This window comes from Mixophyes fleayi, chromosome 3, assembly GCF_038048845.1.
Source record: "Mixophyes fleayi isolate aMixFle1 chromosome 3, aMixFle1.hap1, whole genome shotgun sequence".
Lineage (NCBI taxonomy): Eukaryota > Metazoa > Chordata > Amphibia > Anura > Limnodynastidae > Mixophyes > Mixophyes fleayi.
In genome coordinates this window covers 166,969,805-166,991,891 of record NC_134404.1, presented here as the reverse complement: position 1 = coordinate 166,991,891, position 22,087 = coordinate 166,969,805, and the positions used below count along the sequence as shown (strand labels likewise).

General features: G+C 39.7%; 1 protein-coding gene across 1 annotated transcript in view; it reads right to left on the bottom strand.

Annotated features, from left to right (window-relative positions):
• Nucleotides 1-1,549: 1,549 nt before the first annotated feature.
• The window catches only part of NT5E (5'-nucleotidase ecto), a 133,980-nt gene continuing 113,442 nt past the window's right edge, over nucleotides 1,550-22,087 (bottom strand). Inside the window, exons 8-10 of the mRNA XM_075202720.1 lie at nucleotides 12,880-13,029; nucleotides 5,405-5,605; nucleotides 1,550-3,953 (exon numbers count right to left, since the gene is read on the bottom strand). Coding sequence (XP_075058821.1) covers nucleotides 3,769-3,953; nucleotides 5,405-5,605; nucleotides 12,880-13,029 — 536 coding nt within the window. The 3' untranslated portion in view covers nucleotides 1,550-3,768. The remainder of the gene's footprint in view (nucleotides 3,954-5,404; nucleotides 5,606-12,879; nucleotides 13,030-22,087) is intronic.

Sequence of the window (22,087 nt, the reverse complement as noted above, 5' to 3'; positions counted from 1 at the left end):
ACAATTTAACATCTGGGCTGGTTTGAAGGATTTTTCAAAAAAATGTGTCACTTTGCCCATAACTCCATCCAATATGAGTATAAACATGCAAAGGATGGTGGAGGATTACTTTCAAGAGGTAGTTGATATGGAAATGTCAGACAGTCCCTTTCCTTACTGGGAAGAAAAGCAGGCCATTTGGAAACCCATGTACAAACTTGCTTTGCAATACCTAAGCTGCCCACCCTCCAGTGTGTACTCTGAACGAGTGTTCAGCACAGCAGGGAACTTAGTCAGTGATCGCCATAGAAGGTTACTTCCCAAAAATGTGGAGAAAATGATGTTTATAAAAATGAACTACATCTTCCACGAGGAAGGCCTTCACCATCCAAGACATCCAAGCACTGACTGTTCTCTAATGGCGGATTCAAGCGGTGATGAATTGATAGTCTGTGATGATGACGTACACACTGATGAGGGTGAGGATTAAGCTGAAGATGATGCCGATAACATCTTTTTAAAACTTTCTATGTAAGTGTAGGGTGCAATCTACCCCCAAAGAGGAAAGGGACTTGTGGCATTTCCATATCACATACCATCTTGAAAGGCTGCTGTTAGGGCAATTTATCCTTAAGGGTAGGGTGTCATAGACAGAATGACCCTAAACTGGCTTTGTCCATTTTTCATAATATTGTACAGTCTATAATGGCTGAATTTTTGGGTATTTTATACAAGTGGAGGGGGGCCTAGAGAGACAGAAACCAAACTGGCTTTTTCCATGTCAATTAATATTGTACAGTCTATAATGGCTGAATTTTTTGGTATTTTATACAAGTGGAGGGGGCCTAGAGAGACAGAGTGACCCCAAACTGTCTTTCTCCATGTCAATTAATATTGTACAGTCTATAATGGCTGAATTTTTTAGTATTTTATACAAGTGGAGGGGGGCCTAGAGAGACAGAAACCAAACTGGCTTTCTCCATGTCAATTAATATTGTACAGTCTATAATGGCTGAATTTTTTGGTATTTTATACAAGTGGAGGGGGGCCTTGAGAGACAGAAACCAAACTGGCTTTTTCCATTTCTTTACATATTTAACTATAAGTGTAGGGTGTAATATACATTCAAAGACGATGGCTGCATTGCCAATATGCATAGATGGAGAGGAAGACAATCTGTTTTGTGTGTAGAATAGGCCTACCAACGAAGAATTAAACAGTTTTTTTGGATGATTTATTACCTCAACAATTAGATTACTTGTCTCTAAAACAGTTGGAGCACTAAATTGGGTTAATTTAGGCCCAAAAACATGGATTTTCCAAAAAAATAGCAAAACAAAACCAAAACCAAAACACGCAATGGCGGTTTTGCAAAACCAAAACCAAAACCAAAACACGACGGTAATCCAGATCCAAAACCGAATCCAAAACCAAAACACGGGGGTCAGTGACCATCTCTACCGTCAAGTGACATTTGTTAGTCTTGGCATTCCACACGCTGCCACTGTGAGTGTGAATGGATACTTACTTTGGATATTAACTCTACGGAACGAGGAGACTTTTTCTAAAGATACTCTCAAGCTTGGGAAGTATATCATGCCTACTGGAACTCTGCTGGAAATATTACAAAGACAGCTTTTTATATAAGAGGTAAATACCAGCGTTTTTCCTCATTTCTTAAGACCTGTGTGTTCACACATTTACTGATTTTTTTATTACTGGCTGATTCCCTTTGGATTTTTCATATGCATCAAGTGCCACTTTTGTCTTGCAAGCCATATATCTGCATTTTGTGCAAGTTTGTATTTACACACCCATTGTATATTATCCTGTTTCTCTCTAGCGCCTGGGAGGTTATTTTGTTTAGTTTACTCATAGGATTGGAGGTTTCCTATTTCTTTCCCCTGATTGGCAGCTCATAATCTATCTATTTAAGGGAGCACAATGAAGAAATATTTTGTTTGCCATGTGTCTTTGTTTACCATAGGAAATGCCAGGACAACAACAACTCAAAAGGAGTAGATGTCCCTGCTTGCAAATACTTTAACTATAATAAAGAAACACAAGGAAATTATAATATCATGAAATGTACTTGGGGGAAAAAATGTTGTATGAATTGTCAGTGACAAAATAATCAGTTTTTTGAGAACTACAAATCTTGAACAGACGTGCACTTATGACTAGAAGGATCAGTGGAGCAGACAGTCTTCTATACAGGCAGCAGCAAACTTGTTTCATTGTGTAAATCATAAGGGTTCCCATAATAGGCAGTCAGCGTGAACTTGCTTGTGCTTGATTGAGGAATACATGGTGAAAAATCTTGATATACGTATGCTGCAAGTGTGGCAAACTGTTCCATGTTCCGCAAAGCTATTTATAGATTTTAATAATATTTCAAAATTTTCCACGTTCTATAGTTTATTTTATTTACATTATTGCTTCTATAGTTATGTTCAAACTTGTTAGAGGTGTTTAATATGTGTGTATTACAAAATATATTTAAAAACATAAGTGGTGGAAAGTGGCAGTGAAACACAAGCTGAAAAGTGTCTTCTGGCTTTATTATTCTTACAAAATAAAGCATTATATAAAAAAAAGTAAGCAGGCATGGGGAGTAACTAATGAATTGTTACAAAGTTAAACTAACATGGTTTTTGGTAGCTTGCTTGTGGCCCTCATCTCTGTGCTCCTTTCTGACTAAAGCTGGGTACCAACTTTTTATGCCGAGCGATTTTACATGCGACCGATGGTCCGATCGCTCGGTCCATGGACTGCATACACACTAGCCTTGTTTAGGACGATAAAGGGAAGAGCGGACATCCCTTTAGCGACTTTTTACAGCCATGTTGTCGTGAGCAATGACTGTAATTTCCTACTCACTGTTGTGGATCGGTCGGAAGTTTATACACACTACACAACGGAAACGAGATTGTAACGAAAATATTAAACGGTTTGACCAACCAATTGAGACGACAATCGTCCATTTGGGCAAACTTTCGACCATCGTGTCACTGCACACACTGACCCGACTTTTGAACGAGCGGTTGTATGTCGGCTGATTTAGCCGATTGGATGAAAACTGTGTAGTGTGTACCCAGCTTTATTCTCTTTCTTATAAAACATTGAATAAGAACGAACCTCCCACAAGTGGGGATATCAGAGTAGTATGTAGGTGGTATGTGGGAAGGAGGATGGTATGTGGGGAGATCTGAGTGACATGTGCAGAGATTTGCTTGGCATGTCGGTGCATTTTATGGCAAGTCAATGCTTCTGAAAGCATTTTGTGGCAAGTAAGGAGCATTTTGAGATGAGTGATGGGGGTGCAGAGGTCATCCTGGGGCTTGAAATGATGGATAATGTGCATCTCTTTTGAAGGTTGCAGCCTTTGAAGTATGTCAGGTTGCCCATCACTGGTTTATACAGTACACAAACTTGGCTTTCTTCTTAATCCAGTCTGCTGCTCCTCTATGGTTATTTACTACTGAAATGTTATTGGCTTTAAATCATTATTTAATTGCTTTACATTTGTGTCTACATTAATTGATGTGTGAGCAAATTTATAATGATAGAATGTTTGCCTATCCCACAAATAATGATCATAACCATAATTTTTGCCCAATTGTCATTTTTTGGCATTACATATTGGCGACTTTAATTAAATCACTCTCTTTTAATATTTTAAGGGAATACAAAGGAGTTTGTCTTTTATATTTATGACTGTTCTGGTTGAAGAATAATAAAAACATATTTAAATTATAAGATTGTATTTATATGTCATATAGAATCATTTCAGAACAATTTATATACCAACAAAATCAGAGCTGTCAAGAAGATCAAGGGATGGTTAATATGAATGATAGTCGATGATGATTTGCAAGATTCCTCATTGGAAAACTGGATCCTCCCTTCCACTGCAGTGTAAACCCTTAACATTTTATTAAGGTAATTTCCAACAACTGCCACATCAAGATCACCTAGGAATAAAACAAGTAGGAAACTTACAAAGAGAAAAAAACATTTAAATACTTACATTAATTATTGCAGTGGCAGTCATATTTCAGATGGAAATAATACTGACTGCAGTTTGACTGTCAGCATTTTCACTGTCATCAATCACACTGTTGGTATTTTATCCATGTAGTTATTTTATCTATGTTATTATTTCAGGGGTGCACGCAGGATTGTTAGGGGGGGTTTCCCCCCACTGAAAAAAACCCAACAAAACCAGCGAGAGAGCTGCCGCGCATGCGCAGCAGCTTTGTTTCAGCAGCATTGTACTATACAGCAGCCACGGCGCTGTCAAAGAAGCGTCCGCGGCGGTGCTGTATACAATACAGCACCGCCGCGGGCGCTTCTTTGACAGTGCCGCGGCTGCTGTATAGTACAGTGCCGTATGTAGGAGCACTTTGTTAGCGAAGGGGAGGGGTTTCTGGAGACCCAGAAACCCCCCCCTGCGTGCGCCACTGTATTTACACTGTAGGTATTTTATCACTGTCTGTATTTAGACTGTCAGTATTATTTCCATCACTATTATTTCTGTCTGACAAACATCCCGATGATTGTCCAACACTGATAAAAACATTGTGATTCCTTTTTAGTATAGGTTAGTTTCCTGTAATCATTGATACAACAATAAACTGTCAAAACTAACAAAACTCTCTGGTTTATTCATTAGGAATTATTTTGTGTGCAGGGTCTCTACACAAATGTTACACAGGAGTTAGTCTGAATTTAGGGTTGTCCATAGCTCAGTTTACTGTAGAACATTTGCGTAAACCACGTGAAAATATTAACTAGAGAACTTCACAACCTGTTGCTTTTCTTAGGCAAGTGCAGACAACACTCATCATTACTGTCATTTATTTATATAGCGCCACCAGTTCAGGATCGCTGTTCAGATAACATCAATCCCTGCACAATTGGAAATTACAATCTAAATTCCCTAACACACACTAATTTTGTTGAAAGCCAATTAATCTTCTTGTATGTTTTTGCAGTGTGTGAGGAAACCAGAGATCCTGGAGGAAATCCGCACAAATCTACAAAGATAAGGCCCTGGTCGGAAATTGAACTCATGATCCCAGCACTGTGAGACAGGAGTGCTAATCACTGAGCCACCGAGTGGTCCTTTTCCTAACCATGTACATGTATTAACATAGTTGTAGGTTAATTGGCTGCTAACAAAATTACCCTTAGACAGTTTGTTAGGGAATTTAGACTGTAAGCTCCAATGGGGCAGAGACTTATGTGAATGACAAATATTCTCTGCGCTGTGGAATTAGTGGCACTATAATCATTTATGATTTGCCATCTGTGAGTGAAAGGAAGGCATTTTTGAAATTGGGAAAAGCTCTTAGTGAGACAAATGTTGTAACACATATGCGTATATACTAATAGGTGTGTGTAGCATTTTTCGAAAACTTACCACTATCATGTCTCAAACTTTCATTTTTTAACACACTAAAACCATCTCCACCTTCAGCAATGTAGGCAGGGAGGGCAACTTTGTACACTTCGTCCATTTGCACTGGAACATATTTTGGTACGCGGCATTTGGTGCATATAACTTCTAATCTGACAACTCTTTGTCCAGGATCTTTATCTGTATTGTACACAACTTTAATTCCTATTAAAACAAAAAAATACATCAATAGAGACCATTTTTGAGGTTACTTTCCAGTGAGAAATCCCTGACTCATATTAAAGGTGCAATCCCTTCTAAAAACAAGGTGTATTTTTTTTTAACAGAAATCACTTTTATTAGCTGCAAGCATCTTACTGATGTTATGGCAGGAATCTCCGCTCTTTTTTCCTTGCACTCCATAGAGGTGCGTAATGGCTGGTAATGTGCGCAGCCAGACATCGCAGTGATGTCCACATGGCACATCGCCAGCAATTGTTCATTTTTTCTTGGGTTTTTATTAAAAGTGTTATTATACATATATACAGTTTACCATGCCATATAATGAAAAGGATTAACTACTCCCTTCCTCTCACAAGACAAATGTGTGGTATCATCCAGAGATAAAACATAAAGCGCAAACCCACCTCCCTATGTAAAGAAGACTATCCAAACATTATATAGGTCAAAAAACGTAAAATATAAATAGGTTAACAGGAATCAGAATACAGTAGAACTCAGTAGAATTAATGTTTACCATAAGAAATGGATCCAAACACACACATAAACCATGTAAAACAATACATTAGGAACAGTGTTATTCCTTTATAATATGCTTTATTCTCACTGTTCATTTCCTATACTTGAAGTACTCCATGGCAAACCTTACAAGTAGTGGTTACCTCCCTACTCAGAGTGTAGACAAGAAAAAAGAAACACACTTGGAGGGTATATAAGTTGACTCCTTCTCCATACCAGTGTCTTCAGTAACTTCCCAAGCTGTCCTATGAAAACATAGAACATGGGTGGGAATATGGGGCTGCCATGGAGTACTTCAAGGAAAAGAAATAAACGGTGAGTATAATTTTCCAATTTCCCTTTCCTACTCCATGGCAGCCATTACAATGGGACATACCAAACTGCTCTCATTTCTAAAACATTCTCTTGGAGAGGTTTTTCCTTTTTTTAGCCAGATGCCTTGTATTATTTCTGTATGCCGATGAGCTCCCCAACATATAGAACTGGAATGTGTTGTAAGTACTATGCACTCTGGCTCTGAAAGAGTCATACCTTGATGATTATTATTATTATTATTATCATTTATTTGTTGGGCGCCACAAGGTTTCCGCAGCGCCGTACATAGTACAAACAGTAGACCGTACAGGGTTAAACAGTACAGAACGATAAACACAAAGTACCAATGCTTCAGTAACTCCGGGACAGCCATAAGGAGTAAGGACAGAGCAGAAGAACAGGTATGGAGACACCCCTCATCTACTCTGCTCGCTATTCCCTCACTCCCCTGGCATCACCAGCTCCCTCTCGTGTCTGATTTGTCCACCCTCCCTTAGAATGTAAGCTCTTATTACAGTTAAGGAAATTAAACATAGCAGAAAATTGATCAAGACTATTGTATGTAGAGAAGGGTCCACATTCACCTAACATAGGATAAATTATGTCCAGGAAGCAAAACAGCTCCTCTCAGATAAGGGAACTTATGAGGACCTCATTATAGACCCTACTCAGGAATACAAAAAAAATGCATAAAGATTTGGGCATACTCAAGAAGAATGAGTATGATTTCTTAAAGGAGACATTTCATTGGATTATGGCGGCGGTTCCCAAACTGTGCGCCGCGGCTCCCAGGGGTGCCGCGGCGCTGTCACTGGGGTGCCGCGGGCCAGACATAGAAAAAAGAAAGAAAACAGGAACTTACCAATCCGCCGGGCGCCGGGACCCAGCAGACTCCTCTCCCCCGCAGCTGTCACTGAATGACATCAGTAACAAGCTGCGGGAGAGAGCAGAGGAGGGGGACAGAGAGCAGAGGAGGGGGACAGATGGCAGAGGAGGAGGGCAGATAGCAGAGGAGGGGGACAGAGCAGAGGAGGAGGGGGACAGAGCAGAGGAGGAGGGGGACAGAGAGCAGAGGAGGGGGACTGAGAGCAGAGGAGGGGGACAGAGAGCAGAGGAGGGGGACAGAGGGCAGAGGAGGGGGACAGAGAGCAGAGGAGGGGGGCAGCGTGAGAGAGGGCAGTGGAGGGGGACAGCGTGAGAGAGGGCAGAGGAGGGGACAGCGTGACAGAGGGCAGTGGGGGCAACGTGAGAGAGGGCAGTGTGCCTGGATGCAGAAAAAGTTTGGGAACCACTGGATTATGGTATTTTATTACCCAATGAAAGTACACTAGAATGCCTCCTAGGCAGGCTGTTTCAGGAATTGGGTCTTTAACATTGAAACTTTCAGAATGTAGAAACTATTTTTTACAGCCATAAGTGGTACAACAAATAAACCATTTGAAATATATTACACGGATTTTAAATTTTATAGAAAGGATGGAGTGGAAGGAGAATTATTGCATGGTCACTTGTGACATTAAGTTGTATATACTGCTAGAAGTGAAGAGTGCCACAGTGGTCCACCACACTCCTGGCACCATATTTTGAAGCCAGAATTACTGAACAAGCAATCATATGATCACACTGGACGTATTATGTGCAGGAGGCTCATTTTTGCTGCTCCTCTCTGATTAGCTGCCTACCTTTTTTATACCAAATAATCTGATGTATGGTATCTGTTTATAATGTGAGGCTAGATGACTGAACTAGGATAAGATTACAAAAACCAAACTAACCTTGGTCAGGGTGGGTACTGTTAAAAGCGGGGAGCACAAGTGTGCTCCACTATGACCCTGGTTGCCTGGGCAACCACTGGGGAATCAGAATTACCTTGGAGGTGATCACGTTTGCACTGCATGCATCCTGTGCAGGAGGCTTGATATGACAGCTCCTCTTTGATTGGCTACAAACCCTTTTTATACTAGGAAAAATGTAGCACAATTGCTAGTAATAGCTGCAGCCACACCGTTCCTTGAACACCAGCCTGTTTCTGCTCTGGACTGTTATTTGGATTTGACTCTGTGCCTGGATTACTGACTACTCTCTGTCTGCTGCTTGCATTGACCCTATGTCTGGATTTTGGCCACTTTGCCCTCCACCTGATGGGACCTTGTCATAGAGCCACCTGTTTCACTGCACCTATGTTTTGGATACTACTCACCTGGACAATAACTTGAGTCTGACACTTTATTCCATTTTCCATACTGTGTCCCCAATATACTTATTCCTGCTGTTGGTGTCTGGAATCCTACTGCGGATAAGATTCTACTAGTGTATGCTTAAGTCCTGGGGACAACAGAGTGTGTGTGAGCAATATAGTATTCTAAAAACAAAATAGGCTGCTAGAGGTGAACAACACTGTTAGTTTGGTTGTAGAAATCTTATCCCAGTTCAGACTCCTGACCTCACATATACCAGTATAGCCCATGAGGCTTAATGTAATCATGTGAAGGATTATCTGTTGAAATTGGGATGTTTATAACCAGACCAGGCAGGCTTCAACCTCAAAAGGTATCTATTTTATTCTTTCGCACAATTACTTCTGGATTGAGGGATCCTTCTATAGGAATGTCCAAAGAACAGCAATAGGGCACAAATTTGCCCCCAGCTTTGCAAATCTATTCATGGATATGTGGGAGGATGAAAACATTTAGACTAAAACCCATATGCACTATACCTGGCAAAGTAGTATAGGTATTTAGATGATGTGTTTATTGTGTAGGAGGGAGAGCAGAGTACCTATAAATAATTTATTGGTAAATTCAAGAATTAATTCATTAGTGTTCAAATACACTATAAAGGTTACCTTCTTAGATTTGGAAATTTCAGTGAAATATGGCAAAATCCATACTTGGACATATAAAAAGTCTGTTGACTAATGATTATATTCCAACCATGAGCAACCACTATAAAAAGTTGCTAGACAATATTACAAGGGGTCAATTTAAGAGGATTCAGAGTGTTTGTGTCGATCTCCCTACACACATAGAACAGGGTGTGGCTCTAGTTAAAAGGTTTGAACAAATAAATTATTCTATTATGAATGAGGGAAAGTTTTGGATAATATCAACAAGGTGGCCTGAAGAGAACTACTTTATATAAAAGAAAAGATATACAGATGAACAGAGATAAGGTCACTTTCATAATTCAATTTAGTAGATCATCAAAAAGGTTTGAAAATATCTTAGAGCCATTGGCATATCCTTCTGAGAGGTTCTACAAGGGGTCCTTCTGAATAAACTGTAATTTTATAGAAGGAGACCCAACTGCAGGCAAAGATTAGTAAAGAGCTATATTAGGGATGCGGTAAAACAAAATAGTACTTGGTTAGTGGAAACCAAATGGTCTTTTCATTGTCACAGCTGTTACAGTTCTAGGATGAGAGGAAATATCTTAAAGGGCACAGCAAAGTGATCTCCAATTCAAATAAAAAAGTTTTACATAAAAAGGAAGACTATCTCCAAGACCAAGGGCATTATGTAGTTGTTGGAATGCCTATGTCGCTTGAAATATGTGGGACATACTTTGAGATCATTTAAAATCGGGGTATATGAACACATGATAAAACAAGTTAACCCGTGCATGATACTCATGCATTCTAGTCAAATCAAGCTACTTGAGGTGTTAAAAAGGTTCTTGTCATGCATTTGGGCCATAGCCCAGGCCTCCTCAGGGGAAGAGTGTTACTTCCCGACGCAAGCGCCCTTTTTTAACGTGGTTTTGTCCACATGTCACCACCTCATCATTTTTCTCCATCACCTCATCCTTCATCTTTATCACCACATCTATCCAGATGTCTATCCAGACACAGGGGTCTCTCTCAGCGGTCCTGAGTATCACACTCCTCTCGCTCTGTGACCCCCGGCAACCACCAACCACTCCCAACTGTCACCCCCGACAACCACCAACCACTCCCAACTGTCACCCCCGGCAACCACCAACCACTCCCAACTGTCACCCCCGGCAACCACCAACCACTCCCAACTGTCACTTCTCTTTCAAGAAATATATATATATTTTTTTAAAATTTTTATAAACACTTTTAACAATTAACAAATTAAATTAACAAATTAAAAACATCTTAGTATACGAAATTTCAGCCTTTTCTGAGTTTTTTTTTCCACACACACTAAGAATTTAGTAGGTCAGTGTATAACTCCGCCCAGCAGGTGGCGCTGCAGCTTGGGTTTTTTTTTCCACACACACACACACACACACACACACACACACACACACACACACACACACACACACACACACACACACAGACTAACACACGCCACTAGGCTTTTATATTATAGATTACACCTAGGTGGGCCATAATATTGACCTAAAGCTCCTAAGGTTTATGGAAGTACATGAAAATAATAGGCCATGGAGAGGAGGTGATTATGAGAATTTTATTGCATAGGAATAAGCCAATTGGATTATCATTATGGAAGGAAGGGTCAATACACAATGAGTCAGAAGCAGCTAGATAGTGCTGCCAATAGTCATGAACATCATTGTGCATTGTTGCACACACACTCAATCACCTGCAAGAGATGTACCTCCTAAAAGGTGTATTCGCTGATGCAACAGTCCAGTTTTGTATCTTTTGCAAAAAAAATAAAAAATACATATGGCATATATTTAAACATAATAAAACCCAAAGTCAGTTGAAGCAAATGGCACACAGAAGAGGAAACACATGGAAACTAGGAAGAGCAAACAAACTAGGACATCAAACTAAGAGAAGCAACTACAGAAAGGAAAGCTGCACACATAAACAAGACAATAGCAACGCAGGTCAGGATCGGCACACAGATACAACTGACACACATGTCAGAGCAAGAGTATATAGTTTGCAATTCTATCCCTTCTTCCCTGCAAAAACAATCATGGTCCATCAAATTGCGAGGGGATCTCCTGTACAGACTTCTTTAGGTCATTCCTCAAGATTTTAATGGACTTGAGGTCTGGGCTGAGACTGGCCCATTTCAAGAGTTTGATCTTTCTATGAAACTATTGCTTGGTTAACTTGAATGTGTGCTTTGGATCATTATACTGTTGGAAGGTGAAATTGCTCTTCATTTTAAGCTTTATGAAAGAGGCCAGCAGATTTTGTGCCAAAATATGCTAATATTTTAGCTCTAAATTATGCCCTCTATTCTGACTTTAACTCCCATCAAAGCTGAAGAAAAGCAGCCCCAAAGCATGAGGCCATCTCGATCATGCTTCACAGTAGAATGGTGTTCTTTGGTTGAGGAGCTGTGTGGTCTTATCCCAAACATATCTTTTAGAGTGAAGACCAAAAACAGCTCAACATTGGTCTCATCAGACCATAGTACATTTCCAACACTGTTTTGTAGTGATTGAATGTATTTTATTTTTAAAATTTACAATGGCTTGGATGTTCTTTTTTGGCAGAATTTGCTTCCATCTGCCACTCTACCCCATAACCCAGACTTGCAGGATATGAGAGATTGTCACCTGCAGGATGTTGCACAAGTAGTGCTAGTGGGCTTCTAGTTGGGATGCATGTTGTTTCCTGATAGAGACTATGTCTAAAGGTTAGTTTGGGACTAGACGTGACATAGTGTGCTAGTATGGCAATAGTAAACAATATAAAGTATTTTAAATATATTTCCACCATGTAATCCCATTATGCATGACATAGGCTTTGGAAAGTTCATAACATAAGTAACCGCAGATGAGCTTTATGACTTATTGGCTTAGCCCAAGTCCAGGTTACGTTTTCCTGGCAACAAGCAGTAACCAATAAATAAGCCTAATGTTAAAATGTAGAGCACCTGGTAAATAAAGACTCTATATGGAATTGCACCTTTAATATCTCCCTACTACCAAACAGAATTTTAGGTGAAAGGACTGAATATTATAGTTAAGGGAACAGATGGCATTAACACTATGGAATTATTTAATTACTTATTTACTTACTACATGCAGATATGTAGTAGGTAAACAACAATTGTTTTTGATTGATCCTGTGCAAATTAGAAAACTAAAGCAAATATCTGATTGCTTGATTTGTGCATTTGCAATTTAGAACATTTGTAGTACACAACCAATTTTTTCTCAGACGATAGTGATCATTCAACCAAATTGTCCAGCTGACTCATCAGACATTGATCAGTATCTGCAATATTTTTGAACTGAAGCAACTTAATTGGCTGGCAAAATTGCAGAATGTATTTGCATCTTAAATTTGAATTGCAGATCATGGGTAGCAAGGATTAAAATCAAATGGTCTTGCAAGCCTTTGTTTAGCAATCTATTTTCATGCACATAAGAGATTTGAACAAGTTATAAAATCTATAATTCTAGCATACCATATCTACTTTGTATCCATTATGCAATGATATAAACAAATGAGAAATTCAACATACCACCAACTTGCAGAAACTCTCCAGTACTAGCCCCGTGTCGATGTACACTATGCTCAAATGCCTTTTTTAAGGTAGATCCTTTAACTTCAATTAGATCAAATGTACCACCAAAGGGAAGCACGGATATAAGGTCTTCAGTAGTTATGCTTCCTGTCAAATTATACAAGTATTATTTATCACTTTGTGCATAGGACAATAAAAAGTGTACACAGAAAATAAGACAATCTTTGTTCTTGACTTGAAATTCAGCATAACAATATAGTGCTATCAGTTCTTATGTTATGATCCTCATATTACACAAACTCACATAGGATGCTGAAAGTTGTAATTCATGGCGATAGTGTAGTTGGAATATGAACTCATCAGTATCTGGTGCTTAGATTTTTTTTAACAGCAGTCCTATGCAAAAGGCAGGGCTACATAGCTATATATATATATATAGATCGGAATCTGTACAAAATGTTTTTAAGGACATATCTGGGGTCTATATCCTATTCTAAATTAACAGTGAAGACTATAAAGGATCTGGGAGCCAGACAACAGAAATGGCGAACCACGTGTGACTTGAAATCCAGCATGTCTGACTAGGGGCTATTAAGAGTAAAGGTTAGACCCTAAAGGTTATTTATATAATTAGAATGAATTACCATCAACTTATCACTGATTAGGAACAGATATCAATCTGTTATGAACAGATATATAGGAGCAAATATCTGCTTAATTTTCCGAACGATAATGTCATATAAAAAACCCAGTGTCTAAAGATTTCCATGGAGATTTACTTCCTTTAATGTCATGCTAAGCTAAAGAATGTTTTACATATTGTTTAGTGCACTACTTATGAGAAAACAGCTTCAAAGTGACATCTCCCAAGTGTATTCTACTCACTAAAATTGGGGCAGGAATGGTTACTTAGATACTTTGTTCAGAGCTTTTGGTCTTTTCACAAAAGTAGGTGGGATGAAGTTTTAAATTTATAATTTACAAGTAGCCTGTAAGTCAGGGACTGGAACCAGTAATATCCATCACTTGCTTCCAAGAGAGTAAGGTAAAACTCAAACATGTGGAGAACAAATGCTATTTCTCAAGAAATAATAAACTGGTGAAAGTTGTTCCTGGAAGGAATTTTGTGGAAGTCAATAGTGGTGTAGCGATGGTCAGTCATTCATTTTTCCAGAATGTGGATTTCAACAAGGAGATAAGGAGAACCAGCCGTTTGTTGTAGCTTCTGGCAGGGAACTTCCATATTAAGTTTTTTTTTTTGGGGAATTCCTCCTGTTGAGCAAGGAGGCTTAATATTTATCTCAGTTTTTAGGTCTCCCCATTTTTCACTGTGCTAGCAAACCAATGATATCTATGTTAATACTAATAACAATACATTGTAAACACTGGCTTTCTAAAAAGGATTGTTTACATGCATTTTATATGCAATACACATTTGCAGTTTTCTTCTGTGTATGATAAAAAAACCATAAAACACTATATACAGCTACAAGAAACTTTAAACCACCTGCAACCTTTTCCTCTCCCACTCCTTCTGTCTCCTAGCCATTGTAGAAACCTGGATCTCCAACTTGGATTCCACCACCTGTTGCATTCTACTATAGCAGCCTCTCCTTCATCCACACTTTTCATGATGGTGGAGTAGGCATCCTACTGTCTCTCCTTCTCCATCTTCGAAGACAACTCCATTCGGCTGTTCATCTTCACCTCAGTGTCGAGACATTTCTCTCTGCTTACCTCCCCTCCACTCTTATTCTTGGGGATTTCCACAGTTCCATTGACACCCCTTCCAGTACTGCTGCCTCTAAACTCCTCACGCACACCTCCTCTCATGGCCTCTCCCAATGTACATCATCACCCACTGTCACAGTCACCCCCTTGACCTAGTCTTCTCCCACTTTTATGACATCTCCAATTTATCTAATTGAGTCTTCCCCCTTTTCTGATCATAATCTACTTTTCTTCTTTCTCTCCCTGTCTCCTGCCTCTCACCCCTGCCCAATGTTATTCTCACTTAGCAACACCTTAACAGTCTCAACCCTATCCTTTTCTGTAACTCATTAGAACCCCACCTCACTCCAATTACTTCTCAGTTTTGCCCTAACACTGCAGTCTCTCTATACTGCAACCACTGCTACCCCAACCCTGACACTTCCCAGTGATTCTTCACTTCTAGAAGTGCTCACGTCCCACTGAGATGTGGACTTCATCCACTTTACATTTATCTTTCCTTCCAACTACACCAATATCTCCCAAGGTAAACAAGTCCACTTCAAATCCCTCATCTCACTGTCCAATAACCCCTGCTGTCTCTTCACCAATATCAATTAGCTTGTCTGTCCTCCCTCACCACCAGTCCCATCCTCATTCATTCTTTGACTTACTTTAAAGACAAAAGTGACACTATTCACCACAAAATCTCTTTTCACCAAATCCACTCCCCAACACACTCTTTCAGCCTCCCTCCCTGCCACCCTCACTTCCTTCCCTCCTGTCTCAAGAATCTCCCTCTCCACTTTTCCTCTTCACCCACAAACTGCCTCCTCAACCCTCTTCCCTCCAAACTTCTCCACTCTGACCCATTGCTTGCCTGCACCTTGCTCACCTCTTTAACCTTTCCCTATTCACTAGTGTCTTGTCCTCTGCCTTCAATTATGTTTTAATTTCCCTTATTCTCAAAAAACCCTCTCCAATCACTTCTACATCTTGACACTTCTTCCCTTGCAACACTGTCACAGAACACGCCCTTCCACACTCAGAAAGTGACCCTGGACCATTTGGTCATTATTTCCCGCTTTGACTACTGTAATCTTGTAACCTTTGACTACGGTAACATTGTCCTCATTGACTTTCCTTTACCTGCATTTCCCAATTACAATCCTGAATGCAGTGGCTATACTAATCTTCTTCCCGTTGCTTCTTATCTGCTGCCCCTCTCGGTAAATCCCTTCACTGCTCCCCATTGCTTCTAGAATTCAGTTCATGTTGCTCACCCTCACCTACAATGCCCTAACTAAAGCTTCTCCTCCATACATGACTCTTGTACATCCTCCTCCATTCTGACCACATCAGAAGATACACCCCAGGTCCACCAGTTTGTTTTTCCCCAGACTTTCAATTCTCTTCCTCTCTCATAACCTCCTCCCTCCTATAAAACTTCTCCCATGCTGCTCCCCATTTAGGGAATGCCTTGCTTCGCCCAACCAGACTCTACCCCAGCTTACAATCCTTCAAACACTCCCTCAAAGCTCAACTCCCTGCCTACCATTCTCCCGTCTAGTCCTTCATGTCCACTCACTCTACTTCCTCCATCACCAACATCCAATTGTGGCCTATTTGCACTTACTGCCTCTCTTACCTCCCTCTAGAAGAGGCAAGAAGACTGCCGAAGCCTATGGACCCCTTCTCATAGTCCCATGTGCCAACCGATGCCAAATAGGCTTTAATACTACTGTGGTTTGTTGCCAACATTCATAATTGAAGAAAATGCTAAATTCCAGTTGAAAGTTTGTGAAAATAAAATATGTATTTTTTTAACAATCCAAGTCCTTAGACACCCTGAAAGCTATCCAAGCACCCCAATTTAAGAACCCCTGCTCTAGAATGTAAGCTCTCAGTAGGTAGGGTCCTCATGTCTCATGTATACCCAACTCCTACCAGTGGCGAATCCAGAGGGGCATTTGCCCCCCCCCCCACAGCAGCACAAGCATACCTTTAAATTGCGGTCAAGATGCCAATCAAAGCAGAGGAGGGGGTGGGGCCAACCAGGACCAGACAATCAGAATGAAGGAGGGATGTGACTATGCTAAATCACCCCCCCCCTCTAAAAATAAAGTCTAGGTCTGCCCAACTCATACAACCCTGATGTTATGTCTTAATGTGAATCTTCTGTCTGTTCACTCACACAGTATGTGTGCTAGCTGAAATTGCTAGCTCATGACTACCTATGCTTGTGTTATTATGCCTAACTGTATTCATGTATCTGAGTATGTGTATCCGAGTATGTTTATTTTTATAAGTAGTGTACATGTTTATGTATCTCATGAAGTTGGCCATAATTCCATTATGGTATCCACATTGTGGTGGTATCACAGTCATGTTGTAATAGAAACAAAGCATAATTAACAAATTTGTTTTAATTGCGAAGTACATTTTCTTGTTATCCATTTCCTAGTCCATGTAAGAATAAATAAAGGTTTTTAAGTAATTAAAAATGCTGCACAGTACGTTACATGAAATACACACACTTATGTTAACACACAGGGTTTTGTATTTTTTTGTTTTCTTTTCATATTTTCCTTACTATTTCACCTTAATTTAAATACCATTTGCTCACCACAATGTGCAAGACAAAAAAAATTATCTAGATTTTATTCAAACGCTATAGTTTGAGACTTTAAGCCAAATTTGTATACCAGTGCCATAATGCTACTCTTGTTACCAACATCATATTTCTTTCACTTGTCATTTTCCTGTCTGCTTTGCAAAACCAAACTGTAATTACAAAATTCCAATTTTTCAAAACACACATATAAAAATTTAGTATATTTAACATATTCCCACCATTGTCAGATTAGGTTATTTTTTAGTTTTCCAGAAGAGAGTTTAATCACACCAAAAGTGTTATTTTTAAATGCTTAGGCATTTAGAAAAAGTGAAATAATCTAAATTACCGATGGATAACTAGACATAGAATGAAAAGCACATTTTGTACTAAATGGGGCTGGTGTCTAGGTCAGAAAATGAGTTTATTTGTTAAAGGAGGTGACTGGTTAGGGATGTGGGTAATGTGGTCAACTTTTCCAAGGCATGGCCAGAAAACAATTTTTGAGATGATTCAGTGATTTAGAAATGTAATTTACAAATATGCAAAAACAGATCTATAAAACAAAAAAAAGCACAGATCACCTGTATATTTGGATTTTCATCACAACATATAAAGCAAACAGCAATAGCTAGCGAGACCCAAAAGATTTTTAGACTAAAATGTTTGTTAACTGGCTGGTTGGCAAATTCAGGCTGTACAAATATGCTAGTTACTCCTACCTTTGTCAAATACCCCCCAAAAACAGCTCAGTATGAAAATATCTATAAACAAAACCCCAAAACCCATTAAATGGTAAATGTAAATATATAGACTTTAGGCCCCAATCATATATTTGGAAGACAGTGCAACTAATCAATAAAATATAAAAGAAAAGACCTTTGGGAAATAAGTCAGTATTTGTGATGTTAAAAAAAACTAAGAAAGGCCAGAGCACTGACTCAATGTAATTAAAACTCACTAATATATTAAACCCAGCAAAGGAGAAGCAGAGTATGTGAGGTTGTATATAAACAACTTATTTATAAAAAATAAAAACAAGTAAGTTATACAGAACAAAATAACAAGTAGACTAAAAGCTACAATAAAAACATATTCAGTAAATACATATAGAGGTTAATATCATAATAACTGAACCACAGGTCTCTAATAAAACAGGAAGAGATAATATAAAAAAAATATCAAAGCTACTACTTAAAAAAAACCAAAGTTGCTTATATACAAATCATATGTTGCTCATTCAGATAAGTAAATGGCATTTGTTTTCCAAAGTGAGTGGCCAGTACAATTGGTAAAAACAGTGTGTGAATATGAATTAATTATGCTTCAGATTACAATTCCAATGTTCTTAGATCCTGTAAATGCAAAGCTCAGTCAGCAATAGTTAAATGTGCACTCTTCTCAATTAAGGAACGTGTAGCAAAATATATATGTATATATTTTACCATGTCAGCCATAAAAATCTATGTGATGTTGTAAACTTGCCTTATGAAGGGGCCTCTGTGCTCTGAAAGCTAGCATATACAAAAATTTAGTTTGGTTAGCCAATAAAAGGTATCACTCCTATAATACTTTTGGCTTGACACGAAAGTATTCAACATCACAATTAGGGAACAAAATGAGTGCAGCAATCTCCCCAATCCAGTTGAGGCAGGGGCGGATCTAGAATAGTATTGTACAGGGGGCGATTTAGTCCCTGCCCCCTTTTTGATTGTTAAGGTTGCCTGCTGCTGCACATTATGTGCAGGTCTGTTCGGCAGAGACAGACGAAAGAGTGTGCTGTCCGGCTGCTCTGATTATGTTTAAAATACAATCAGAGCGGCCGGCCAGCACACTCTCCCTGCCTGTCTCTGCCGAAAGGACCTGCACATAGTGTGCAGCTGCCGGCAGCGAGCCCCTGCTAGAGAGGGCGATCGCCCCCCTACACTGAATCCGTCACTGAGTGGAGGTAGCTGTTAAGGAAAAATATTCCCCTGTTCAGAAAGTAACCACAAACTCCTGCCACCACTAAGATGTAGTCGAAGAGCTGACACTCATAGGAAGAATTCAGTTATTGCCTGACTTGTCCTAAAGTGCAATCACATATAAATATTTCAGCTCTTTGATTCGGGACTGAGGGTGTGACTACACCTGTGAAATTTTCTAGCACTTTTGAAGTGGAAGGCTACCTCTCTTACCCTCCTCCCCTCCAAGCTACCATTCAACGCTGCAGCAGTGGACAGGACATACCTCTCAACTTTCCCACTGCCGGACAAAGCTCTAAAATTGGGACAGTCCCACCTAAATGGTGAAAGGTCGAAGCTATGTATTCACAACCTAAATTAATCAGTGTCAGGCGCAGTCCCCACACTTCTCCTAAGTGCCAGGGACGGACGCCTGTCTCTTCTCGCTGACGGCGTCCTGTTGCTAGGCAACTTCCTCTTCCTGATTCCAGGTGACCATGCTGCGCTCCTCCTTCTCGCTGGCATTTCAGCTGCAGCTGATCGACTAATCACCCCTGCCTATCAGGAAGCACTTCTCTCTATTTAAACCTCCTTCAGGCTGTATCTGGTGCCAGAGTATTGGTCCATAAACTCCAGATTTCATTTCCTGTTCCTGCATTGTGTTTTGGTTCTGACTTTTGGCTTTATCCCCGGACTACTCTCTTGTGTTATCCCTGGTACCATTCTCGTCTGTTTGGTTTTGACCTCTGGCTTACCTCTGACTATTCTCTGTATTATCCTTGTGTACTTCGCTCCTGTTTGGCTTCTGACCCGGACTGTTCGACCATTCCTTTTTCATACTACCACACTGGTGACTAACTTGGAGAACTGTGATCTGCGCACCTCACACAGCCAAGTACATACCTCCTTGCGGGGGTCCCTAGTGAATATCAGAGGTGCATTACACTGCGTACCTCCTTGCTTAGTTGTGTCAATACCAGTATTGGTAGCACCTCCTGTAGCTCTATCATGACAATCAGCTTTACGTAAACTAAATTTAGAGGTATAAGAACCACATTAACCATTTAAGACCAAACCTTATTAAATGGGATTTAATATAACAAAAAGTCAACGCTTATTGAACAAATTGACATACTGAAATATCAATGCAAAACGGTTTCTTTAAAAGAAACTAGAAGATCCACCAACATTCACATACTTTTTCAGATCATTTTCCGCCCGGGGAAGGCTAGAAGGTATGGACAAGTTTTTCAGCAGCAGACTGTGCCCCAAAATGTCACTGGTGTTTTAATAACTTTTCCTTTCTTGATCAAAAACACCTTGTTGACATCACTGACAGAGGTATGCTGGTATGTTAATCTGTTTTACAACTGTTTTGCCCTATTGTTTTAAGAGTAGTAGTAGTAATTATTTCTTAAAATATACTATAACTATCTTCTGGAACATAGCAATATTATGTCTTACTTTCACTCAACATAGTATAATGTTCTGCACATAAACATATGAAGCATTATATGAATTCCTTGATTAGATACATTTTCCCTATATGTTATTTATGGGATTTATATATGACTAGCAGAATACCCGGCGTTGCCCGGGATTTAAAGAATTTTAAGACACAATTGTGTTACAAAGTGTTTCTCTGAGTTTGAAGAGACCAGTTACTGGATGAAGCGGCATTAAACCATTCCCAATATTTAAGAAATGATCAGCAAACTGACCGTCCATTGTGTTGCCATGCAGAGAAACTCTCATATTTGTGGTTAGTCGCAAAGTGCGAACATGCCTGCAAAGATGTGATGATTTAAGGCATGCATTAATTTCATCCGCCATTGTTCCTTTTGGAATGACCGGCAATGTTTGTCGAAAATCTCCAGCCAATACAACAGTGACTCCACCCATTAGTAAACCATTGCCTCTTAAAAATTGAAGTGTTTGATTGAGGGCCTGTAAAGCATTTTTGTGTGACATGGTGGAACTTCTTCCAAGACATTGTTCCAGACATTCCAGAGTTATGGTCGTTTTCGATGATTTTTAGGTGTTACCCCCCTCGCCACCCCCACCCTTAGGAGTGCTAGGGGTGTCTTGCCCCCACAATATTTGTTGTCAGACTGTAAGTCATATGTGTACCAGGTTTGGTGTAAATTGTTCCAGACATTCCAGAGTTATGGTCGTTTTTGATGATTTTTAGGTGTTTTCCCCCCCTCGCCACCCCCACCCTTAGGAGTGCTAGGGGTGTGTTGCCCCCACAATATTTGTTGTCAGACTGTAAGTCATATGTGTACCAGGTTTGGTGTAAATTGTTCCAGACATTCCAGAGTTATGGTCGTTTTCGATGATTTTTAGGTGTTACCCCCCTCGCCACCCCCACCCTTAGGAGTGCTAGCAGTGTCTTGCCCCCACAATATTTGTTGTCAGACTGTAAGTCATATGTGTACCAGGTTTGGTGTAAATTGTTCCAGACATTCCAGAGTTATGGTCGTTTTCGATGATTTTTAGGTGTTACCCCCCTCGCCACCACCACCCTTAGGAGTGCTAGGGGTGTGTTGCCCCCACAATATTTGTTGTCAGACTGTAAGTCATATGTGTACCAGGTTTGGTGTAAATTGTTCTAGACATTCCAGAGTTATGGTAGTTTTGGATGATTTTTAGGTGTTACCCCCCTTGCCACCCCCACCCCGTAATGAATTTCAATTTTAATTTTTTTTAGTTGCCTCCGTCATGTTTTAATACACTCGTATGCAAAATTTCGCTTGAAAAATGTGGATTTGTATAGAAAGACAGACAGAAGGACAGAAGGAGAGAAGGACAAATTTTCTCTTTTATATATTAGATTGACACATTATCTGGTTACTTGCTGAAGTTGTAAATTTATCCAGAGATCTTCATAAATATGTATTAATAAAAAGAATCTTTCCTCCATTCTGTTTCCTATAAT